The sequence below is a fragment of the Gossypium hirsutum genome, chromosome D01, assembly GCF_007990345.1.
Source record: "Gossypium hirsutum isolate 1008001.06 chromosome D01, Gossypium_hirsutum_v2.1, whole genome shotgun sequence".
In the NCBI taxonomy this organism is placed as follows: domain Eukaryota; kingdom Viridiplantae; phylum Streptophyta; class Magnoliopsida; order Malvales; family Malvaceae; genus Gossypium; species Gossypium hirsutum.
The window spans coordinates 37,763,377-37,791,217 of NC_053437.1; the positions used below are offsets into that span (position 1 = coordinate 37,763,377).

Below are 27,841 nucleotides of genomic sequence, written 5' to 3' on the forward strand. Positions count from 1 at the left end.
CCTGAGACTAGTGTTGCAAATTTTGCGGGATAGCAGTTATATGATAGTTCAGTAAGTGTGAGTTCTGGTTAAGAGAGGTTAGCTTCTTGGGTCACGTGGTATCCGCATCGGGTATTCGAGTTGACCCGAACAAAATTTCAGCCATACTTAACTGGAAACCTCTAAGAAATATTACCGAAGTTCGGAGCTTCCTGGGGCTCGCCGGTTATTACCGACGATTTGTAAAAGGTTCTCGATGATAGCCACACCAATGACGAAGCTACTTCAAAAGGATGTTAAGTTCGAATGGACGGAGAAATGTCAGAAAAGTTTCGATCAACTGAAAACTTATTTGACTGAAGCTCCAATTTTAGTGCAACCCGAATCAGGCAAAGAGTTTGTCATTTATAGTGACGCATCCCTACTTGGGTTGGGTTGCGTATTGATGCAAGAAGGTTGAGTGGTGGCCTATGCGTCGAGACAATTAAAGCCACATGAGAAAATTATCCGACCCATGATCTTGAACTAGCTGCCATCGTATTTGCTTTAAAAATATGGCGACATTACTTATTTGGTGAAAAGTGCCATGTATTTTCGGATCACAAAAGTCTCAAATATTTGATGACTCAAAGAGACTTAAATCTGCGACAAAGACGTTGGCTTGAGTTGTTGAAGATTACGAGCTTGTCATTGATTACCACCCGGGAAAGGCTAATGTGGTTGCGGACGCCTTAAGCCGGAAATCATTATTTGCTTTACGAGCGATGAATGTGCACTTGTCTGTTCTACCCGACAATGTGTTAGTAGCTGAATTAAAAGCCAAACCATTATTGATTCATCAAATTCGTGAAGCCCAGAAAGTTGATGATGAATTGGTTGCAAAACGGGCTGAGTGTGTTCCGAACAAGGAATCGGAGTTTCAAATTGATGATGATGATTGTTTGAGGTTCAGAAGTCGTTTGTGCGTTCCAAGGAATTCGGAACTCATTTCGATGATTCTGAACGAAGCCCATTGTAGCCGAATGTCAATTCACCCGGGGAGTACGAAAATGTACAACGATTTGAAACGTTGGTTTTGGTGGCATGGTATGAAACTAGACATCTCCGACTTTGTTTCGAGATGTTTAATATGTCAACAAGTGAAAGCGGAACATCAAGTGCCTTCAGGATTACTTCAGCCGATCATGATACCCGAGTGGAAATGGGATCGAGTCACAATGGACTTTGTGTCCGGACTGCCATTGTCAGCAAGTAAGAAGGATGCGATTTGGGTTGTTGTTGATAGACTGACTAAGTCGGCTCACTTTATCCCCGTGCGTACGGATTTTTCATTGGATAAACTAGCCGAATTGTATGTTTCTCAGATTGTGAGATTACACGGGGTACCTATTTCTATCATGTCGGATAGAGATCCGAGATTCACCTTACGATTTTGGAGGAAATTGCAAGAAGCTTTGGGTACCAAGCTGCATTTTAGCACTGCTTTTCACCCCCAAACCGATGGTCAATCTGAGCGGATAATTCAGATACTTGAGGATATGTTGAGATGTTGCATCCTCGAGTTCAGTAGTTCATGGGAACGGTATTTACCTTTGATTGAATTCGCTTACAACAATAGTTTTCAATCAAGTATTAAGATGGCACCTTACGAGGCTTTGTACGGTCGTAAATGCCGTACACCATTGTTTTGGACCGAGCTCGGTGAAAGTAAAATTTTCGGAGTTGATTTGATTAAGGATGCCGAACAGAAAGTAAAGGTAATCCGTGAAAGTCTGAAAGCAGCCACAGATCGTCAAAAATCGTATGCGGATTCGAAACGAAAAGACATTGAATATCAGGTGGGAGATAAAGTGTTTCTTAAAGTTTCGCCTTGGAAAAAGGTACTCAGATTTGGCCGTAAGGGCAAGTTGAGCCCGAGATTCATTGGGCCGTACGAAATCTCCGAACGAGTTGGTCCGGTTGCATATAGATTGATTTTGCCCCCTGAACTTGAAAAGATTCACGATGTCTTTCATGTTTCGATGCTTCGACGTTATAGATCCGATCCGTCACATGTGATTAATCCCTCAGAAGTTGAAATTCAATCTGACTTGAGTTATGAAGAAGAACCGATTCGTATCCTAGTTCGTGAAGTGAAAGAGTTGCGAAACAAAAGGGTTCCGTTAGTTAAGGTGTTATGGCTCAAACACGGGATCGAGGAAGCTACTTGGGAAACCGAGAGCTCGATGAAAGAACGATACCCAAACCTATTTACCTGTAAGATTTTCGGGGACGAAAATTTCTTAAGTGGGGGAGAGTTGTGACAGCCCAAAATTGACCCTAGTCGGGAAGTGGTTTCGGGACTGCTAAACCGAGTCACCGAAATGTTTGAATGTGATATTTATTGTCTAGAATATGTAATTATGAATGTGTGAAAATTTCAAGCTTCGATTTAGTCGATTGCATGTGAATTTAGTCAATAGGACTTATGTGCGACATTTTTGAAATGTGATAGGTCGAAGCATAAGGACCTATTAGAGCATGAAATAAAAAGAGGGGACTTGCATGTCAAATTCCCCCCTAATTAGTAGTGGCCGGCCATGACAAGCATGGTAGACCAAGTGTGATGGGCAAGACATGTCATAGACATGTTGTGTTGGTGCATCATGGGTGGAAAAAAAATAAATAAGGAGCATGGGCATAAAATAATGAAAGGGAATATGATGAAACAAAAAAAAAAGTGTGTGGTTGTTTCCCCCCCCATTGCCCTGAGTTAAAGAAAAGAAAAGAGAAAATTTTGTTCATCCTTTTTCATCTTCATTTGGCCGAAAATTCTAAGGAAGGAGGAAGGAGTTCTTGCTTCATGTTTGGTTTGGAAGAGGATTAGGAGGAGGTTTGGCCATACTTGTATCTAGATCAAGGTATGTTTAAGGTTGTGCCATGAGATTCATGCATGTTTTTAGTTGCTAGCTTGAGTTCTAATTATCCCATGGTTCAAATCTTTGCTATGTCATGGGGATGATATTCGGCCTAGGTAGATTTTGTGTTAATGCCATTGCATGCTAAATATGAAGCTTGTTAATGATGCATGTGATGGTGGATTGATGATTCTTGAATCTTCTTTTTAGCATTTTTGAGTAAGCACATATGTGCATTGGTTGCTAGATGGAGAAGAATCGGCTAGCAAGTTGTGTGCTAAGGCCGAATATAATTTTTGTATATTAATGAGTAATGCATGTGTTAAATTGATGGAAAGGGAGAGGATGCTTTACTAGTGTATATATGTGTGTATTAGCCAAGTTTTGAACTTGAAACAAAAGGGTGTTTAGTCAATACAAGTGACCATACTTGTAGAATGTATTAAGTGTTGAAATCGACCCCAACATAGACATGCATATTCGGCCATAGGAAGGAGATTGGTGTTGCATGTATTCGGTTAGAGGCAAGCATATTGATGCTTTTGTCTTGGCTTAGAAAATTCGGCCAAGGGGGAAAAATTAGCTAAAATGTTGAGTTTGATTCATGATTCCGTACATATGTGACTTTAATGTCTAATGTATAAATATGGGCTAAGTGCCTTGTGTTCCTCTTTTCGATGCTCAAATGATTAAATCAATTTATTTGTTTAATTAAGCTCAAGAGCAAAGGGGAACTAAATCCGATAAAGGGAAGGAAAAAGTGGTCGAATAGCTATCGGAATCGTTCGACAACACCCGAGGTAAGTTCTTGAGTAAAAGAGCTTAAATTATGATTTGATTAGATCATGTTTTAAGCAAATCAAAATCATGCTCTTTGTGTGTGGCTATTGAGCCGAAATTGCAAGAATGATAAGTGTCTTGTGTTTGAGTTTGTTAACGAAAATGAAATACGAATGTGCCATGAATTACTGTTAAATGTGCATGGTTATTTGAATGATGTCCGGGCTAAGTCCCGAAGGCTTTGTGCTAAGTGACCATATCCGGACTAAGATCCGAAGGCATTTGTGCGAGATACTAATTCCGGGCTAAGCCCGAAGGCATTTGTGCGAGTTACTAAATCCGGGTTAAGTCCCGAAGGCAATTGTGCGAGTTACTATAACCGGGCTATGTCCCGAAGGCATTTGAACGAGTAGCTATATCCGGTTAAATTCCGAAGGTACGTGATTTGGGAATGAATGATCTTGCTGTAAAAATTTCAGTAAATACTCTAGAAACATCCCAACATTGAGGTATGTTTCGTATGTGCTTGAATTTAGTTGAGCCCTTACAAATAAGTATTCGCTCAGTTGATAAACGAGCTACCGGCCTTTGGCTAAGTTGATCTTTTGTGTATGTACATAAGGGTTGGTAATGTGAAGCAAGTATGATATCGAAAATTTGTGCATATGAAATTATCCGTTTAGCTATATGAATGCTATACTTTTGCTGTGCTGGAATTCCTTGCTCAAAACTTACTAAGCATAAATTGCTTACTCCGTTTCTTTGATCCTCTGTTTTATAGATTTTGGTTCTCCAGCTATCGGACTCGGGATTTTGAAGTCGAAGTCGCCCACACTATCAAAGCCCCCCCCCTTTTTGGTACAATTTTGGTTGAACTTCGAAATGGCATGTATAGGACTACCCGTTTGTTGTGGGTCATGGACCCTTTGGAGTTGTATAATTTTGGATAGCCATGCGAAAATGGCTTATATAGGTTTGAGTATAATGTTATAATCATTTGGTATGGATATGGTTATTGAGAGGTGTGGATATGCTTGACAAGGATTGGCCATGGGAATGGTTAATCACAATCATATATTGTGCTATTTATGCAAAAAGGGCTAGTTGAATCATGGAAACTATGAAATAGGTAAAGTCTACCTTAAAGGCAGATGCTGACAGCAGCAGTGATGTAGATTTGGAAAATCACTAAAAATAGTAGGAATGGAATTAAATAGTGAATAAATTATGTAAACGAACCTTGATGAATCTATTTTCATAGGAAAGTAACGAAACAATCATACGGACAGTATGTTAAGAGATATTCAGGTTCTTGTGAGACAGGGCCAGAACGGTTTCTGGATTTCCTGTTCCGGCTTTGGAAATTCATTACAAATTAACCAGAGACAATTAGGAGTCAATCCATATATGTATAGATTCCTCTCTGAGTCTAGTTTCTATAGAAACAGACGGCATCAGTATTGAAGCCCTGTACAGGGAGATATCCAAGTCGTAATGCACAAAGGTCAGTGTAGTCGATCCCTGTAACATGGGAGACTTTGACTAATAAACTGTACTAATTGGCCCAACCAAAAATTCTAGAAACAAATATGTAGATGGTCATATGAGTCTAGTTTCAGGGAAAATTTACGGAACTGGATTCCGAGTTTCTGAACTCAAGATATGATTTTTAAAGCGACTAGTACACAGATTGGCAGTGTCTGGGAAATTTTTTTTAAAGTCTGTTAACACCTCGTGTTCGACTCCGGTGACGGTCTCGGGTTTGGGGTGTTACACCCATACGAAAACAATTAGATGATGACAAAATTATCAAAGATTGGGATTCCTTATTTCTGTTCAAGAGCATATGAATAGTTCCGTGATTTTGGCTAAACAATTGTTGAATCATTGCGTTGGAATAAATGGAATAAAATGGATTTTTATTGGTACGATCTGACCGATTATCAGAAATCAATTCTGAACTTGAAGATCATTTCTTTTTCTGATATAAAAAATATGATAGTTCACTAAGCCGATTTTTAGGAAATCTCAAATCAGACTATTTGTCCTTACTTCAACAAAGGAAGCACAAACCTCTTCGGCGGAAGAACTTTTGTTGTCTTGGTCCCAACTCAACACTATACATGTCTGAACTAGTTAAATACTTGTGTCAGAAATTCTCCGAGTCGGTTTGCCATTTCCATAAAGGATATAATTGATAGCTCAAAATTGCATATTATCTTTTTCCCGAAATAGATCTTGGGGGAAGAGTGTTGCTAAATTTAGACCATCCAATATTTCATATAATAATTTATAAAAAAAATTATTTGAACAGTGGAATAAAATAATTTATACAAAACAAATTATTTGAAAAAAACAAATTATTTTTTGAAAAATAAATAAAATTTATTTTCAGTTGGAATCAAATTTTTTAAAAAATACTTTTTGGTAGAAAATTCTTTTTGAGGTAATTGGTAATATGCCTCTCTATTTTTTGTGTTGATAGAGAATAAAAGAAAATAGTAAATAAGAAGGGTTTATAAAGCAATTTAACCTTTTTGAAGTTTGGGATGGCACCCTAAAAGTTTTTTTAGCAGTCAATTAAAATGACAAATTTACATATTAGGCCCCTGAATATTTTAGGTTATCACATTTCAGTCTGATGCCGCATCTCTCTCATCCTCCACCAGTGAAACCGTATTTTTGCACTAGACTGGTGCCGCCCATCTCTCCCCCTCCACCCTTAAAAAATATTTTTTTTGAACACACATTATTTTGTAATGATGATTCAATGAGTATGTCAGAAAAATTACAGGTGCCGCCCATCTCTCTCTCTCCACCCCTTGTTATTCGTTTCAAACATACCATTTTAATAAATAATATTATTTACATACTATTTCAATATTTAATTTTTTATATTTTCATTATACAGGTAAAACAGCCACCTACTACCACTACCGTCGACTCAAATGAATAGTGGTATAATTTCTATTTTAGGCCTTAGTCAATTACTATTTATTATAAATTCCTAGAAATTAAACTTTCATCGTCTTTACAATCTAATCCCTACACTTTAATTAATCACACTTTTGATAAAATTATCTATCCAAATTTTAATTCACCTATTATATAACTCCGTAAATATTAATAAAAATATTTATGGACCTAGTTTACGGAAACGAGGTCTCGATACCTTATTTTCTAACACTGCTAACTTTAGGGTCAAAACACTTACACCTTAACTAACTACTCAATTAATAAATTCGTCAAACCAAAATTTAATATGATACTATAATTAACTCGTAAGTATTAATTAATAATATTTATAGACTTAATCATTAGAAAATGAGATTACGAAATCATTATTTTCAACATCATTGACTTTCGAGTCGTTACAAAATGACAGATTTTGCAAAAATTAAAACCCACTAATTTTTATTTTCATAACTTTCCAGTGAATGTAAACTGAAAAGTCATACTTTAAAAATAATTTAGAAAAGCCTAATTAAATAATTAATTTAAAAATTATAATATTCAAATTAAAAAAACCCTCACGTTACACCCATGTCATCGAGCAGAACCAGAGAAACCAAAGTGGCCTCTGTTATCTTGTCTTCTATTAAATCGTCTAGTTCCTTCCGTTATTGCTCGTCAGTTGGTTTAATCATGTCAGATGCGTCCCTAGCTAGCCTACCTCAACCTTTGCAGTGAAACAAAAAAGACACCAACAATGATTGAGTACATGGTATGACCCTTTAGCTTAATTGATCCTTCTGTGTTGGATCATCATTGGTCTCTGATCACATTATGAAGGAGACTAGTATAAAGGTCATCAAGGTCATGTCACTCAAACAACAAACAATATAATATGAGAGTAGATTTTGCTAAAAAGTTCGACATAAGTCAAATTACTTTCCATTTTTCTTACAAAAAAAAATGGTTTCAAAGATGTAATTTTCTAAGATTTTAAAATTTAAAATTATGATATATTTTCATGTGAAATAGATCTATTAATTTGTATTTGAATTGGAATTTAAAATTTGTATTTGATTAATCAAAATTTATATATAATTTATTTTTATTTGAACTTAAAATTGATGAGAATAAATAACTTGAAATGATTAAAATTTATTATAATACTATAAAAAAATTCTAATAAAATCATCTACCCAAATTTGAAACATTTAAATTTAAGTTAATTTGATCCACTCGCTTAATTGATTGATGAGATTTTATACTATCAATCTCCAAAAAGGAAGATTTTGAAGAATGATATTGATAAAAATGGTTGGTTCATACCATATAAAATAACACCGTTGATAAGCATTTTTGTACTTACAATTTAACAAGAGAATCAGTTTTTCAGTAAAAGATAAGGTTTTTAAGCTTCATACATTGATGTCAATGGCAGTAATTTACAAAAAAAAATGAAATGAAATGAAGAACAAGAAGGGAATTCCTCCATTGAAGGAAATTTCAAGTCTTTGTTTTCCAAGAGCCTTCTATATTGCATATATACCTTCTCCTTAATGCACCTCCAAGCACTACTTTGATAAATCATATGTTTTAGAGTAGCCAAATTGCTCCATCTCCCAACTCAAATTTGAAGCAACACTTTCATGGCAAGGGACATATTCCTGCAATATTAAGCATACATGAAAAAACAAGCCATTAATTGTAAAAACACTTCCATCATCAAATAATACACCAAATATACAATTTTTCACATGATACAATCAACTATGGCTCCTTATGAAGTTTCTTTAATTTATACCTCCAATTTCTTTACCAACTTTTTAGCTGTGGGTGCAGATACAATGATTTCGCGTGCACTGGGACTAATAAATCCCTCTTCCACAGCTTTATCAATGAAAGAAAGTAACGAGTTATAGTATCCATCAACATTCAGCAACCCAACCTTAAAAGATAGTGGAAAATTTTGAATTATTGAATTTCAAGTTCATGGATGATTATCAGTTTATGAGGGATCATCAGCATATACAAGGAAAAGAAAAAAAAAAGGGACATACTGGTTTATCATGTATTCCAAGCTGAGCCCAAGCAATCACTTCAAGCAGTTCTTCAAGAGTTCCATAACCACCTGCATGTATTTCAAATGAGTTTTATGCATCGTTTATACTTTTGCAACCAAATCATGTGACTCTGCCAAAAGGGGAGAACCTATATGGTGTTTATGTTAGTTAGGTTTGTGCGTAAGTGTTGAATATGGGTATATGTTTGAGCGACTAAGTTCACTATTTTCCAAGATTTCCATGTATTTAGATGGTACTTCAGGAAAAATAAAGAATCAGTTGAATATAAGACCTAACCACTGATGCCTTTGATAGTAGAAAACGATCATGTGCCGAAAATCATATTCAGGACCAGGTACAGACATTATGAATTTCTTGTGATACCGTTTAGTTTGACTAATGCACCTGCAATGTTTATGGATTTGATGAACGGAATCTTCAGACCGTATTTGGATAGATTTGTTGTGGTATTTATCGATGATATTTTGATTTATTCACGGGATGAGACAGAGCATGCCGAACATTTGAGAATTGTTTTGCAAACTTTACGCAAAAATCAATTATTCGCTAAGTTTAGCAAATGTGAATGTTGGCTTCAGGAAGTCAGATTTCTGGGACATGTTGTATCGGTCGAAGGCATTAGAGTTGACTTGAGAAATATTTTAGCTGTTGTTGATTGGAAGCATCTGAGAAATGTATTAGAGGTTAGAAGTTTTCTGGGTTTAGCCGGTCAAGTGATTTATTGGACATGTTGTATCAGTTGAAGGCATTAGAGTTGATCCAAGAAAAATTTCAGCTATTGTTGATTAGAAGCCTCCGAGAAATGTATTTGAGGTTAGAAGTTTTTTAGGTTTAGCCGGTCAAGTGATTCTCGATGATTGCTACACTATTGACGAGATTATTGCAGAAATATGTTAAATTTGAGTGGTCTGAGAAATGTCAACAAAACTTTAATCAATTAAAAGCATTTTTAACCAATACACCAGTGTTAGTTCAGCCTGAGTTGGGTAAAGAATTAGTTATTTATAGTGATGCCTCGTTGAACGAGTTGGGTTGTGTTTTAATGCAAGAGGGCAAAGTTATAGTGTATGCTTCTAGACAGTTAAAGCCGCACGAAAAGAATTATCCGACTAATGATTTAGAGCTTACATCAATTGTTTTTTATTTAAAGATTTGGTGGCACCATTTATATAGCGAAAAATGTCATATCTTTACAGATCATAAAATCTTGAAGTATTTAATGTCACAGAAAGATTTGAATTTAAGACAGCACAGATGGCTTGACTTAAAGACTATCAATTGATCATTGATTATCATCCAGGAAAGGAAAATGTAGTTGCTGATGTGTTGAGTAGAAAATCTTTATTTTCCTTGAGAATGTTAAACACACGATTAACGTTATCTGATGACGATTTGATCTTAGCTGAGTTGAAAGCTAGATCGATATTTTTGCAACAGATTTACGAAGCTAAAAAATGCGATGATGTGTGATAGCTAAATAGAAACGGATTGAGTCAACTACTAATTCAGATTTTTAGCTTGGATCCGGTGATAGTTTATACTTCAAAGGCAGAATTTTCATCCCGAGAAATTTAGATCTCGTTCAGAAGATTTTACAAGAAGCTCATAATAGTAACTTGTCTATTCATCTTGGTAGCAATAAAATGTACGGTGATTTGAAACAAATGTACTGGTAGTCAGGTATGAAACGAGAGATTTCTGAATTCGTATCGAGATGTTTAGTATGTCAACAAGTTAAAGCCAAACATTAGGTACCTTCTAGTTTGTTACAACTAGTGATGATTCCAGAATGGAAATGGGAGCATTTCAGGATGGATTTTGTATCAAGATTGCCTTTGTCTTCGAGAAAGAAAGATGCAATTTGGGTCATTGTTGATCATTTGACAAAGTCTGTGCATTTTATTCCAGTGCATATAGATTATTCGCTCGAGAGATTAGCAGAGTTATATGTTGTTGATATTGTCAGATTGGACGGAGTGCCGTTTCTATTATTTCTGATAGAGATTCACAGTTTACATCTCGATTCTGGAGCAAGCTACATGAGGCACTAGGTATTCGTTTGCATTTTAGTACCACGTTTCATCCTTAGACCGATGGTCAGTCCGAGCGAGTGATTCAGATACTCAAAGATATGTTTCGATGTTCTATTTTAGAGTTCAAAGGTAACTGGAAGAGATTTTTACCATTAATAAAATTCACATACAACAACAGTTATCAATCAAGTATAAAGATGGCACCGTACAAAGCTTTGTATGGTCAAAAATATCGAACTCCATTGTATTAGACTGAACTCCATTGTATTTGATACGATAAACCAAAGAAAAGGTTAATGTGATTCGAGACAGTTTGAAAGCAACTTCAGACCGATAGAAATCTTATGCAAATTTAAAACGAAAAGATATTGACTTTCAAGTCGACGATAAAATGTTCTTGAATGTGAAGAAAGTTCTTTGATTCAGTCGTAAAGGAAAGTTAAGTCTGCGGTTTATCAGGTTGTATGAGATCACTGAAAGAATCAAACGAGTAGCTTTGTCGTATGAGATTAGCTTTGCCGTCAAAGTTAGAAAAGATCCATAATGTGTTTCATGTATCTATGTTACGGCGGTACCGATAAGACCTTTCACATTTAATCTCACCTATTGACGTCGAGATTCAGCCTGATATGACGTACAATGAGGAACCAATCTGAATTTTAGCTCGAGAGGTTAAAGAATTGAGAAATAAAAGCATAGCTTTAGTGAAAGTCCTTTGGAAACGATACGGTATACAAAAGGCCACTTGGGAATCGGAAGAAGCTATGAAGGTGAAATATCTAAACCTCTTTTCTGGTAAGATTTTCAAGGATGAAAATTTATTTCGGGGGGAGAGTTGTAATAGCCCGTTTTCAGTGAAATCAAAATAGTGGTTTTGGGACAACAAATCTTACATAAAATTATTTATTTTATTTTTATTTTAATGTCTATAGTATGCTAGTAGTGTCGTATAAAAATTTCATTAAGAAATTTTATCGTTTGCATGCTTAATTAAGTAAAAAGGACTAATTAGTAAAAGGTGCAAAAGTAGAGTTCTAATAGTTAAAGGTATCTATTAGCTATGAAATTAAATTTTTAAGGGATTTATGTGGTAATTAGACCATTTTTATTATGAGTGGACATTTATGGATATGAATTAGGTGACTTTAATGTTAAAATATAAGGTTATTTGTGTAAAATAAAGAAAAGACAAAAGCTATCATCTTTTCACTTCATCTTCACCTAAAATTCAAAAGAAAGAAACCATGGGAGCATGCTAGGTTCGACCATGGCATTTTTGTGTGCATGGTATGTGTTTTAACTTCACTTTTAATTATTTTTATGTTTTCGAGATCGTTGTAGCTTAATGTAGCTAGCCGGTGGACTAATTTGCAAAACTGTTAAAGGGTTAGGGTTTTACCATAATTTTTTTTTGTGATTTTTGATGTTTGTTGGAAGAAAATGAATCTTTATTGTTAAATAAGCAACTTTTGTAAAGTGATTTGTGAAAAAATTATCATTTAGGGACTATTATGTAAAAGTGGTAAAATGTTATGATGAAATTGTGAATTAATGTTTTTTTTTGGGTTGATATGAGTCCCTAGGAAAATCGACTAGCATGGTATGTGGATGAAATTGTATGAATTTTCATTTATGAGCTTAAGGACTAAATTGTAAAGAAAATAACATAATAGGGGCAAAAGCATAATTTTGCAAGAGTCTGAATTTTGGATAGAATTGAGTAGAATGAATATTAAATGAATTAAATTTCCTTATTTAGATCAAGTTAAGCCTCATACGGATCTAGATCGAGGGAAAGATAAAGTCTTGGACTAGTTGATTCTTTTTTGTCGTCTTTGTATTCTAGGTAAGTTCTTATGTTTAAATAGCATTTTAATGTTTTTTGAATTAAATGCTATTATACTATTTATCATATCATGTTACAAAAAAAAATCCAATGGTGTTATAGTGACTATCGAGCTCCGTTTGAACTTTAGGAATATATAGGATACAAATGACATGTCATTAGGGTTACCATGTTTCAGGTGCTAGTCCTGAATGTCCTACTGATGGCGGAGTTCTGGCATTTGTTGTGAATAGTCGTCAACTTGTGTAAGCGGCATCATGTAGCTACATTCTGTCCGTCAGCTTGTGTGAGCAGGCACATTTATGGCTCGAGTGAGCATCGATGTAAAAGAAAAATGAAAGGAAATGGTTTCGACCATATGTTTAGCACATTTTGTGAGAGCTTCCCACGTATCCGATATTATTCTATGTGGTTCAACAGGCATGTAAAGGGAAGGAATGGGAAGTGTTCCGATCAGCTATATTATGAACTTATAGAGGGGTATCAAATGTTAGAAATCAATGTATGAATATTCATGATGATGGAAAATATGAACTAAATGGTGCTATGTTCATGTATTATACCTTACCATGTGATGAAGTTGTTAAGTTATGTGTTTAAACACTAACTATTGTTGTTGATAATGCTTAGGCTAGTGCCAAGCTTGTGTTGGATTAATTCATGTCCATTTTATAAGATTTTGCATTGATATGGTAAGCTATGTTCATGATTTACAAACTTATTAAGCATTATATGCTTACGTAGTTTTCTATCCTATGTTTTATAGATTATCAAAAACTCGATCGGTTTGGAAGCTACCTATCACACTATCCAGAGATAATATCAGTAGATTTTGATGTTTTAGTCATGGTTATAATTGTAACACCCCTAACCCGTATCCATCGCTGAAATAGGGTTACAGAGCGTTACTATAAAAACATATTGTAAAAACATACATTTTCAGTATGAATATAATCATAGCATAACTCAATCACATACATGCATATCGTCCCTTATTCGATCCTTCGAGGCCCTAGAAACACTTTAGAAACAATTCAGGACTAAATCGAAAACATTTGAAACATCGAGGAAAAAGTTAGAAAAATTTAAACTACAGGGGTACACGGCTGTGTGGCCAAGCCGTGTGACTCACACGGCTGGGACACACGCTCGTGTCTTAGGTCGTGTAACAATCAAAATAAGGACACACAGTCGTGTCTCAGCCCGTGTCCTTACCTGTGTAACTCTCTGACTTGGGTCACACGGCCAAGCCATACGCTTGTGTGCTAGGCCATGTGCTAGGCTGTGTAACTGCCTGACTTGAAACCTTTAAAAACTACAGGGGACACACGGTCGTGTTGCTTGGCTGTGTGTCACACACGGCTGAGACACACGCTCGTGCCTTAGGCTGTGTGGGCAAGAAATTGGCCAAAATCAAGCCATTTCCATCACCCATTTCAAACATGTACCTACAAGCCATTTGCACTCTTAACCCAAAGCATCTAAACATACCAATTCAAGCATAAAACAACCAATTCAATGAACCATAAATCCATCCAACCAATATGCCAACAAGGCACCTCAAATGCATTTAACCATATCTTACCTAAACATGGAAACATTACCACATTTCATACATACCTATTAAGATCAATACCATTTCAAAACTTACCCTTTTTTTACTACAACAAAACTATTCCAACACATACCATATCTTGACCATATTGAAACCAATTCATCACATATCATTTTAGTCATTCAAACATGCATCAAAACTAAATCATATTAACACATACTAATAAGGCATCAAAAGTACCAAACCAAATAACTTATACAAACTAAAATATCAATAAACATTCAACTAAACATCATTATAAGTCCACCTATACATGCCATTATAACCATAACCATCATATCAAAACTACCAAATTGACTACTAGATAGTGTGATAGATTTCCGACGAGCTTCCAACCCAATCGAGCTTTTTGATGACCTACAGGAAAACAAAACAATTAACATAAGCAAAAATGCTTAGTAAGTTCGTATAAATGTAACCTAACTACTAAACATATTAGAATAAACAACTAGGCATAAATTATAACAACCCAAACTCGATCTAAACGTTATGACCGAATCTGGCGATGTCACATTTTAACACCCCTTACCCGTATTCGACGCCGGAATAGGGTACGAGGCATTACTAAAAGACATACATTTGCATATGTATTAAACTGAGTTACAAAATTTCATCCGAATTAAAACTTTCAAATTTTTATCGTGCTCTTATAATTCTTTACAACATATCCTCGAAATATTATATTCATAACAAATAGGGCCTACGAGACCCGATATTTACTCATATAATTCAAAGTTTCATTTCCATTTCATTCAATTCACAATTTCTCATGTTCACAATTCAAATCAATTTCTCAACCCAATATATATTTCAATCATCTAAGAATATAATTCAAGTTACACGAACTTACCAGGCTAAATTGGAAAAATACCAAAATTTAGGGACATTTTGGTAATTTTCTATTTTCCTCGAATTTCCACCCAATCTTGATATAAATTAATATTTCACTCAATTTATTAATTTAAATAATAAACAAATCATTTCATGCAATTTGGTCACTTTTTGACATTTTTACAAAATTACCCTTAAAATTTTACTTTTATTCAATTTAGTCCCTAAACCTAAAACATGCAAATTACCTATTTTAAAATAAACTCATATTAGCTAAATACTCACATATATTTTTCCTTCACCTCCACTCCATTCCACATCCTTGATAAATACATAATACCACTATTAACTTGTTTACGCATAACAAGCTGTTCACTTGAGTCATAGTCACTAAATTAATTATATCTTAAGCTACAGAACTCTGAATTGAGATCTGAAAATTTTCTCTGAAACTAGGCTCACATATATTCTTACCATAAAATTTTCAGAATTTTTGGTTTATCTAATAATTACAGTTTATTCATTAAATCTTTCCCCTGTTTCACTGTTTGACAATTCCAACCCCTTTTCACTAAAAATTAATTATCTCTTTGTACAGAATTTGAATTATGTTCCCATTTGTTTCTATTGAAAATATAAATTATAACCCATAATTATTTTTTTACAATTTTTAATGATTTTTCCAAGTCAGAATGGGGGGAACCCGAATTCATTCTGACCTTGTCTCACAAAATTTATTATATCTCATGATTTAAAATTCCATTACTTACAAAGATTCTTCTATGAGAAACTAGACTCAATAATATTTATTTTCATATTTTATTCATACTCTAATTCTATTTCCACAATTTATGGTTATTTTTCAAATTTAACCTACTGCTGCTGTCCAAAACTATTTTAGTGCAAAATGTTGATTACTAGGTGTATAACTCCCTTATTCCCTTTCTCTATAATATTTCCCATCACTTTCACTTATTTATCTTCACTAATATATCAAGAACATAAGACTGTATATAAGAAAACTCTACTATAATATTATTTCCATGCTTTTTCAATAATATCAAACTTAAAAATATATTGAAATCTTGATGTTCTTACCTTGTGCTATTGATTTTAATCTTTAACTTGATTTTCTCTCTCCTCCAGCTTCTATTTCTTAAATCTAACTTGATATTCTAGCTCCCCATTGTCTCCTTGTTATTCTTCTCTCTTGGAAGCTATGGAAATTCTTTTGATTTCTAGGTGAAAATGGTAAATTTTTTGTGGAAGGACCAAATTGTAAAGAAAGTAAAACTTTCGTTCTTCTCCTCTCTTCTCACGTTAGTTGCATGGAAATATGGTGGAATGGATGATTCTTCATCTTCCTTTTCTTATATATACTAAATAAAATACTAATAAAATAATAAAATATCATTTAAAAATTAAATTAAAATATTAATAAACTAATATTTACTTATTTAATATAAAATATCTCCAACATCATCATTATCTTCTAAATTTCTCTCTCTTCTAATTGACCATTTTGCCCTTTATAATCTTTAAAAATTTCACCTTGAGTCATCACTTAATTTGGTAAAATTGTGATTTAGTCCCTCAAACTTCTTCACCTTTTAAATTTGGTCCTAATTCATCCATTTTCCTTAGTTTCTAGATTATTCCACCCTTAAAATATTTACACTATTGGTCCTTCAAATTTTTTTTATTTACACTTTAATCCCTCAAATTTTGATTATTTACTCTTGGGCAACAAAACTTTTCTCACTTTTGCGATTTAATCCTTTCTTGAATTAATATGTCATAATATAATTCCCAATGTTGCCATTATGCAAAATTTCTCTTTTTGTCACTTTATTTTCTTATTTTCCTATCAAGGGTACTTACTTTCTTACTGTAGTAATTTTCGGTGTATTACATGTCTCCCCCCTTAAAATAAATTTCGTCCTCGAAGTTTCCTTGTTTTGTTTTGATCATGAACTTCATCATTTCTATATTCTTTTAATTATCCTTTTCTATCCATTTTTATCACTAACATTTCTAGTTTTTATATCATTTTGTACTTCCTTTTCAATAATATTCTTCTTTTTACTTAATCGAGCTCTTATTTCCTCTCTTTCCACTTAACCAGAAGTCCTTTCTTCATTTAGTTTTCTTAAAATCATCTCTATAATTCTATAGTTCCCTTCTGCACATATTTACCGAGCTTAGTATTTGTATTCATTCTCTATCCCTTCATTTCACAATTTATTTTTAATTCAATATTTCAAACATGAATCAGAGGTAAACCTTTACCTTGTAGCGAAAGTTATTTATCTTTTTTCTAGCAGAGGCCCAGTAGATTAGATAGAACACTTAGGATATACGAAACTGATACGGAAGTGCATTATTATGCATTATTAAACAGAAAGCACTAAAGTGTTATATAGAGAACATAAATGTGCTAATAATCGGAGAGAACTAGCGTGCTATTAATCAGAGAGTGTGCTAGGGTCCTTTAATGATATACCACTAATATCCTAGTAGTTCTAATCTCATCTACTTGGGCAAATTATATCATGCATGTATATCACTTTTACACTTTTCGCATAATGCTTTTACATCCTTTACAATTTAATCCTTGTACCAATAATCCGTATATTTTTATCTTCTCTATCTTTAATATATGTATTATATTTCAAAATTCATTATTCATCCATAATTTACTAATAATCCATATCATGTACTTCACATATCACGTTTATATGTTTTGCAATTTAGTCATCAGCATAATATTTCTTTTAGCAAAACAATACACTTTCTAAGTATGCACGCAAAACAGAATAATAACCAGTCATAAACTGATCAGACCAACAGGGTTTTTGTCTAACATTATAATTAGCTAACATTCTCACAACATAAGAACTCTATCAGAACTGAACAATTACACATACATATCTTTGAGGATAAAAGAATATATATAATATCCAGAAAATATCATCATGTTCATTTCGACTGTAACCTTCACACACAGACATCTTTACCACTTAATTATCATTTCTCTGACTAATTCTGTTATCATGAACCTCTCTTTATTCCACTCAGTAAAAAAAAACTTCCAGTTAATACATACATTCTTTTAGGTATCATACCTGAATATTCTGTCTCATCAAATTTAACTTCTTCTTTATTTACTCTCTTGCTTGTTTACTTACTTGCTTGCATAAACAACTCATGATTATAACTTACTCCTTCCTTGCTGAAATTATTTTCTCAACTGATAACTGAAATATTCTTAATCCTTATACTTACCTGAATCTGCTTATTGTACTTTTACCTGAACATTCATGTAACATAATTTCTTTACTAGCCCGTTGAATCACTTAGAATACTAAGGATACTCGGGTCTCCTGTCTGATAATAACATTCCAAAGCTATGTCCCAGACATAGTCTTACATGGGATGTTTTCTATATTGCCAATGCCATATCCCAGATATGGTCTTACATGGGAGTTCTCATATCGGTGTCCATGCCATGTCCCAGACATAGTCTTACGGGGGACCTCTCATCTCGGTGCCAACGCTATGTCCTAGACATGGTCTTACATGTGACCTCTCATCTCGGTGCCAATGCCATGTCCCAGACATGGTCTTACATGGGACTTCTTATCTCGGTGCCAACGCCATGTCCCAAACATGGTCTTACATGGGACCTCTCATCTCAGTGCCAACGCAATGTCCCAGACAAGGTCTTACATGGGACCTCTCATCTCGGTGCCAACGCCATGTCCCTGACATGGTCTTACACTGGCTCACATATTGATGTTGATGCCATGTCCCAGATATGGTCTTATACGAGATCACACGCCGATGTCATATCTCAGATATGGTCTTATATGGAAATCACATATCACATGTTGCCATGGTCCAACCATGGTCTTTTCCGTCAATTCATCACATATCACTGAACGAAAGTACTCATTCCTGTGTTTTACTTAATTTGATCTTTCAATTTAGTTTTCATACTATTATAATATTCATAGTTCAATGCAAAGACATAAAACAAACATCATATTATTTCTAATTTAACAATTAAACATAAGATTCTACCATATAAACATACTGATTACACTTATTCAAGCAAGTGTACATAAACATACATTCCATCTATTTGTGTATATTTACTTACCATATTTACTTACTCAAATATGTTGAACACAAAACATCATATGCGCACCAAGCAAACGCAGATGAGCATATCACCATATAAACTTTCATTTTATTCTACGATTCTACATTTCTCAACTCATGTTTGTCTTACTTCATACGTTAACACATACTTATCATGAATTTTCTATTCATACCTTTCTAAATTTCGTTTCATCATAAACACATTTCAATCACCTCAACATAAATTTTTTTTAGCATTATTGGAAACAACTCAGTTAGAAGTCATCTCTGTCTTACAAAACAATTTCATTGGAGTAGGAAGATATTACATTATCACGAGTAATAATATGGCATGTATAGCTAAACTCACATACGCTATGTTAGTCCGAGAACCGACTAAACCATAGCTCTGATACCAATAATTATAACACCCCAAACTCGGTCTAAACATTATGACCGAATCTGGCGATGTCACATTGTAACACCCCTTACCCGTATTCGGCGCTGGAATAGGGTACGAGGCATTACTAGAAGACATACATTTGTATACGTATTAAACTGAGTTACAAAATTTCATCCGAATTAAAACTTTCAAATTTTTAACGTGCTTTTATAATATTTTACAACATATCCACGAAATATAATATTCATAACAAATAGGGCCTACAAGACCCGATATTTACTCATGCAATTCAAAGCTTCATTTCCATTTCATTCAATTCACAATTTCTCATGTTCACAATTCAAATCAATTTTTCAATCCAATATATATATTTCAATCATCTAAGAATATAATTCAAGTTACACGAACTTACCAGGCTAAATTGCAAAAATACCAAAATTTAGGGACATTTTGGTAATTTTCTATTTTCCTCAAATTTCCACCCAATCTTGATATAAATTAATATTTCATTCAATTTATTAATTTAAATAATAAAAAACTTATTTCATGCAATTTGGTCACTTTCTGACATTTTTACAAAATTACCCTTAAAATTTTACTTTGATTCAATTTATTCCCTGAACCTAAACATGTAAATTAGCTATTTTAAAATAAACCCATATTAGATAAATATTCACATATATTTTTCCTCCTCCTCCACTACATTCCACATCCTTAATATATACATAATACCACTATTAACTTGTTTAGTCATAACAAGTTGTTCATTTGAGTCATAGTCACTAAATTAATTATATCTTAAGTTACAGAATTTCGAATTGAGATCTGAAAATTTTCTCTGGAACTAGACTCACATATATATTACCATAAAATTTTCAGAATTTTTGGTTTATCCAATAATTACAGTTTATTCTTTAAAGTTTTCCCATGTTTCACTGTTTGACAGTTCCGACCCCTCTTCACTAAAAATTAAATATCTCTTTGTACAGAATTCGAATTATATTACCATTTGTTTCTATTGAAAATAGACTCATTAAGTATTCTAAAAATATAAATTATAACCCATATTTATTTTTTTACAATTTTTAATGATTTTTCCAATTTAGAAAAGGGGAACCCAAATTCATTCTAACCTTGTCTCACAAAATTTATTATATCTCATGATTTAAAATTCCATTACTAACACAGTTTCTTCTATGAGAAACTAGACTCAATAAGATTTATTTCCATATTTTATTCATACTCTAATTCTATTTCCACAATTTATGGTTATTTTTCAAAGTTAACCTACTGCTGCTGTCCAAAATTGTTTTAGTGCAAAATGTTGATTACTAGGTGTATAACTCCCTTATTCCCTTTCTCTATAATATTTCCCATCACTTTCACTTATTTCTCTTCACTAATATATCAAGAACATAAGACCTTATATAATAAAACTCTACTATAACATTATTTCCATGCTTTTTCAATAATATCAAACTTATAAATATATTGAAATCTATGTTCTTACCTTGTGCTATTGATTTCAATCTTTAACTTGATTTTCTCTCTCCTCCAGCTTCTCTTTCTTGAATCTAACTTGATATTCTAGCTCCCCATTGTCTCCTTGTTATTCTTCTCTCTTGGAAGCTATGGAAATTCTTTTGATTTCTAGGTGAAAATAGTAAATTTTTGGTGGAAGGACCAAATTGTAAAGAAAGCAAAACTTTCTTTCTTCTCCTCTCTTCTCACGTTAGTTGCATGGAAATATGGTGAAATGGATGATTCTTCATCTTCCTTTTCTTATATATATATTAAATAAAATACTAATAAAATAATAAAATATCATTTAAAAATCAAATTAAAATATTAATAAACTAATATTTATTTATTTAATTTAAAATATCTCCAACATCATCATTATCTTCTAGATTTCTCTCTCTTCTAATTGACCATTTTGCCCTCTATAATCTTTAAAAATTCCATCCTTGAGTCATCACTTAATTTGGTAAAATTGTGATTTAGTCCCTTAAAATTTTTTACTTTTTCAATTTGGTCCTAATTCATCCATTTTCCTTAGTTTCTAGATTATTCCACCCTTAAAATATTTACACTATTGGTCCTTCAACTTTTTCATATTTACACTTTAATCCCTCAAATTTTGAGTATTTACTCTTGGGTAACAAAACTTTTCTCACTTTTACGATTTAATCCTTTCTTGAATTAATATGTCATAATATAATTCCCAATGTTGCCGTAACTCAAAATTTCCCTTTTTGCCACTTTATTTTCTTATTTTACTATCAAGGATACCTACTTTCTTACTGTAGTAATTTTCAGGGTATTACATAAATTCTCATTATATCATAAGTTAACTTTCACTTTTCTATTCAATACACCTTTCATGGACACCTAATGTAGCTTTGTATATACATAAATATATATATTTTTAAGCATTTCATATAACCATTTCACTTAAACGTTTCTGCTTACCATAATACTTACACATTTAACATATATTCATATTGTAATTAATCTTTCATTTCAAAGTCTCATATAAACATATTAACCTGAATCACTTACTTTCACTAAACAATGTGAAAACTAAATAAATATATTAATCATACCTTTTATTTATTCACGAAGCACTTATAAAATTAGTAATAAAAATGGTTCATCATATGCTACCTGTACTATAATAATTCAATCCAAACTCATTCATATATGTATATAAATATCTAACTTCAACCATATAATCATCAATATAATTATACTCACGTATGATCAAATAGATCATTGAACATTTAATATTTACTACTATCTTGTCTATACATTAGCCGATAAGCACATAAATAATTTTGTAAATGCCATTAACCTTTATGATGCGATCTCGGTCGCATCATGTTACGACACAACTCGATGCTACCGAGATTGTCCCAAACTCGAGGGGCCCAAGTGCAAAATGAAGTTTTTAATTTCAGTTTATCAATTTGGCTGCTGGAAAATAAGGACTTTGATTCATTAATTTTTAGTTATTTTAGTTTGTGTTTCTAATTATGTCATAGTTTGCACATCATTAATATATGTTCTGCATTTAATAAAGTCATGCATTATGTAACTTTCATGTTAGTTAAGTTTGCATCATTAAATTAAGTCAAGTTAGTTTAATTATGTAACTTTCATGTTAGTTAAATTTGCATTTCAAAACCATGCATTTAAGCATCTTATTTTAATAAATGAGTTGCTGGACATTTATTCAACTCATCTTAGTTTTAATTAATAAGTGTTTTTGTTGAACTTTATTTAATAAGTGTTGTTCTTAATTAATCTAGTTCCTAGGATTATTTATTGATGCATGAGTTAAGTTCATTTAATTATGCTTCTTTAATTAAACTAGTGCTGGAATAATTATTGCATATATGTTTTAGTTCATTTATTTAAGTAAGTAATAATGTGTGTTATGATTAATAAGTGTTTTCATGTGTTTAATAAACTCATTTTAATGTGTTTATTGCAGGTGACTTTTCAGCTCATAGTGGTTACAATTTAAGGTTGTTATACAATAAATTAAGTGGCTGTTCAAGTTATTTTCAGTTACAATTAAATGGGCTGTTATAAAGGAAGCTTAAAAATCATTAAAGGAGTTTTTAAAGAGCATTTTATGCCCTTTAAAATTCGGTAGCAACCCTTCTTCTTCCAGCCGTTTTTTGGAGCTTTCAAGAGAATTTAATCAAGCCTTTTAAATGTCATTGGTGTCTATTCAACTGGCCAAGGACAACTCAAGAGTCATTTTTAAGCCATTAAAGACATTCAAATTAGTTGAATTGAAGTGAATTTATGGAAGGAGTTATTTGGTTCAAGCATAAGAAAAGACATGAGTTTTTATGGCACATTAAGTTGGATCTTTTTAACCATTCAGTTACCTTGTTCCAGCATTATAAATAGATGTATCAGCCTCAGAGAAGGGACTTTTTTGCTAAATATACATGAAATCTTTGAATTGTGAGTTATCCAATTCTTTTTGTTCTTACGGAATTTATTTGACTTATCAAGCATAGCTTGTGGCGTCTATCTTTTCTTGTTTGTCGAACTTATTACCTTTGGTGTGGCGTTCAATAAACCTTTGGTTCCTATCATAGTTGATAGAGGGTCAAGGTTTCTTGCTGTTTCTTTAAACCGATAAACACCTAAGAACCATTTTGAGATTCGGGTCAACAATCCATTATTGTTGGTTCATTCTCGGTCTTAGCCAATTAATTCGTTATTGTTTCTTATCTATTTTGTCTACCGCCTTTGTTTGAAGCCATTATCTCTATTTTGTTTACTTTAAATCGAAACGGATTTATCCTACTCAATTCACGATCGAGCAACTCAAATACGACTCGACTCAACACCGAGGCAGTTCGTATCACTTTAGCTCAATGAACTAATAACTTGACTCTGATACTCGGGTAACTATACCACACTAGGGGCATTATAGATGCATAACAGGGGCATCAAAGTGCAATCAAGAGCACGAATGTGCAATCAGGGGCACCAAAGTGCAATCAGGGGAACAAATGTGCATTTAGGGGTATCGAAGTACAAACAGGGGCACAAATGTGCATTCAGGGGTTCTGAAGTACAAACAGGGGCACTTCTTCATTTCTGAATACATACTTAAATTCATCTAATTCACATATAACTTTAATACAATTCCAAGAAAAAGACTACTAATAATCTATTCTCAATATCATATATACATAAGTATTTGCAACACTCATTATTATAAAATAACCGAAGTAATTTCACATATATATAAATCAATTAACTAGAGAACAACAATAATAATCACAAGTGAATTACATTAAATAATAAATCAATATGAACTTACCTGGCTAAATTGTAGCAATGACTAATTATAGGGGTTATTTGGTAATTTTCTCTTTTCCTTTATTTTCATCTCATTTTCAATCTAAAATAATAATTCCATTCAATTCATTAATTCAAATAGCAAAACCAATTAATTTTATGCAATTTAGTTCTTTTTGAAATTTTTACAAAATTACCCTTACTTTTCATTTTTATTCAATTTAGTCCCTATGTCCTAATCATGCAAATAAACCAATTTTATTAAAAATTCATACCAGTCAAATATTAATAGCATCCATCATAGCCCACATTGGTAACAATTTCACACTAAGTCCTTGTATTTTACTATTTCAACAATTTAATCCCTAATCGTTAAATTCACCAAAATCACTTAACAAAATACTTATAACAACTAATACCTCAAATTCATCAATGGAAACATTCAAAATCTTTAACAATTTCAGAAATAAAGGTACGAGCTAGTTGGACCTAGTTGCAATGATCTCAAAAATATAAAAATTACAAGAAATTGAGTAACAAATCATACCATGCAAGGATAAAAAAGGACGACCGAAGCTCCCAACTTGTTTATCCAAGGTTTTCGATGAAGAACATAATAGGTGAAGAAGATTACATTGAATTATGTTTCTTTTATTATTATTAACTTTATTAAATTAACATATTTTAACAAATAAATATAATTTAATACATATTTACTTAGAAAATCACCCATGTGCCGTCCACCATAATTTAATTATGATTTATTTACAACATAAACCCCTCAATCATAACTAATTAGACCATTAAACTAAGAAAATTAATAGCAAGCAACTTTTATAACTTTTACAGTTTAATCCTTTTTCTTTAATTAACCATTTAAACGTCAAAATTTCTTAACGAAACTTTAATACGACCTTAATAACACACCATAAATATTTAATAAAATATTTACAAGCTCGGTTTATAGAAATGAGGTCTTGATACCTCATTTTCTAAAGCCACTTTACTCTAAGGTCTTACCACTTGAACTTAATTATTCATTCAAATAACATAATTTGCCTATTCAAAATTTATTTTAATACAATAATTGACTCGTAGATATTAAATAATAATATTTATGGGCTCACTTGTCGAATTTGTGGCCACGAAACCACTATTTTCGACACCACTGAAAAATAGGTTGTTAGAATAATGGCATGTATAGGTGGACTAATGTTAATGTCCTAGTTGTTATGTTTGGCTTGTAAATATGGTAAATTAGTTGGTGTGCTTTTGGCACTTTGATGCTATACTGGTTGAAGTTTATATGGTCAAATTGATGTATGGTTTTGTGACCAAAGTGGTAAGTGTTGGCATGTTTGAAATGTGGCTAATTAGGTTATGTTTGATATGGAATTTAGCTGAGTTTGTTTTGGTATGGCAATAAGTAGTTGTGTATGCTTGAATTATGGATAAATATGCTTTTGCTAAGACATGCTCAATGGTTATGATTGAGGTGCCTTCTGGCATGTTGGTTGTATGGATATTTGGTGCAGAGGTTTGGTCATTTTATGCATGCCTTGGACATGATTTAGGGTCTTGGTTATATGTACAAATGTGTTATAGGTTCATGCTTAAATTGGGTGAAAGAAATGGCTTGATTTTGGCCTATTTCTTGTCCACACGGCCACAAACACTGGCGTCTGTCTTAGCCATGTGTCCCCTGTAGATTTCAAAGGGTTACAAGTTAGATAGTTACACAACCTGGCACACGGGCGTGTGGCTTGGCCGTGTGACCCAAGTCAGAGAGTTACACGGGCATGGGCACGAGCTAGGACATAGCCGTGAGTCCCTATTTCGAATGTTACATAGCATGAGACAAGGGAGTGTGTCTCAGCCATGTGAGGCACACGACCGTGTTAATATGACTTATTCTAACTTTTTCTTTAAGGTTTCATATGTTCCCGATTTAGTCTCGAATAGTTTTTAAAGTATTTCTAAGGCCTCGAAGGATCGAATAAGGGACGATATGCATGTGTTTCCATGAATTATGCTACGATTTATCTAATGTTTGAGAATTATTGTTTTAAGTTATGATTTTTTGGAAATGCTCCCTAACCCTATTTCAGCGATGGATACGGGTTAGTGGTGTTACAGATACTCTGCTAAGGGCAGATATTGTTCCCAACTACCACTAAACTCGATCACACAGCTTCGCAACATATCTTCTACAACTTGTATTACCCTTTTAGACTGACCATCTGTTTGAGGATGATAAGCCGTACTAAGATTAAGCTTCGATCCCAAAGTTTCTTGCAAACTCTTCCAAAACCTTGAAGTAAACTTAAGATCCATGAAGATGAAACTTAAGATCCATGAAGATGAACAATCTCAGCAATATACAACTCTGCCAACTTCTGCAACAAATAATTGGTTCGCACCACTAAGAAATGCGCACTCTTCGAAAACCAATCAACTATAACCCATGCTGAATCTTTCCTCGAAGGAGTCAATGGCAAACGAAAAACAAAATCGATAGTAATACTTTCCCACTTCCTTTCAGGAATCGCAATAGGTTGCAATAACCCAAAAGGAAATTGATGTTTAACTTTCACCTTTTGATAAACCAAACATTGAGCCACAAAATCCGTAACATCACGCTTCAACCCATGCCACCAATAAATCTCACGAAGATCATAATACATTTTATGACTACTGAGATGCATAGTGTAAGGTCTACTATGTGCCTCAGTAAGGATCACTTGTCTTAAATCCACATATTGCGGCACACACAACCTACCTCAGAAATTCAAGATATCATCACTGTCAACATCAAAATCTCCCTTAATACCTTGTTCAACCTATCGAATCCTCTTCATTAATTCCCCATCCAAAGGCTGTTTCTCCTTAATTTTTTGTGACAAAGTCAGCCTCACTTGCAGTTTAGCTAGCAATCCACCATTCCTACCCACACTTAAACGTGTAAATATAACTCTCAACGCCGCCATCGACTTTCTACTTAAAGTATCAGCAACAACATTTGCCTTGCCAGGATGATACTATATACAAATAGATGTTTTGATATTTGCTCGGTATATGATATGTACTGATAAATGTTTAAAAATGTTTTAAGTATTTGGATGATATAAAATTTTGATTAGTTAAATGGTAATGAAAGGGTTGAAATTCGAAACATTATTTGAAAATGTAATTTAATTAGTAAAGCATGATTGATATTTGGTGTGGATTGTTAATGACCTATGTTTTGACAAATAAATTGTTTTGATCATTAGGTGAGATAAATTAGGGTTTAAATATATATATTTACATACACATGACGCATATTTATATACAGCTATGGTATTTGGTTCATTTTGTTAAGTATGAGATTTTGATATTTAGTAATGCTTCGTAACCCTAACAGATACGGGTTAGGGGTGTTACATTTGATTGGTATTAGAGCTACAGTTTA

The 27,841-nt window shown here is 33.1% G+C and overlaps 1 protein-coding gene across 1 annotated transcript; it reads right to left on the minus strand.

The window, feature by feature from the left end:
* Nucleotides 1–8,179: 8,179 nt before the first annotated feature.
* On the minus strand, nucleotides 8,180–26,724 carry LOC107921608 (cytokinin riboside 5'-monophosphate phosphoribohydrolase LOG3-like). Its single transcript, XM_016851438.1, has 4 exons — nucleotides 26,628–26,724; nucleotides 8,666–8,736; nucleotides 8,410–8,553; nucleotides 8,180–8,272 (listed from the first exon to the last, which is right to left on the minus strand). Exons 1-4 carry the CDS (start codon nucleotides 26,722–26,724, stop codon nucleotides 8,180–8,182), a joined length of 405 nt encoding a protein of 134 aa, XP_016706927.1.
* Between the last annotated feature and the right edge of the window lie 1,117 nt (nucleotides 26,725–27,841).

Excerpts from the sequence above, each read along its gene's own strand:
- LOC107921608 (XM_016851438.1), bottom strand. The coding sequence starts at position 26,724 with ATGGATCTTAAGTTTACTTCAAGGTTTTGGAAGAGTTTGCAAGAAACT. Across the intron at positions 8,737-26,627 it reads TTATCATCCTCAAACAGATG|GTGGTTATGGAACTCTTGAA; the intron begins GTCAGTCTAAAA and ends AAATACATGCAG. Across the intron at positions 8,554-8,665 it reads TTGGAATACATGATAAACCA|GTTGGGTTGCTGAATGTTGA; the intron begins GTATGTCCCTTT and ends CTATCTTTTAAG.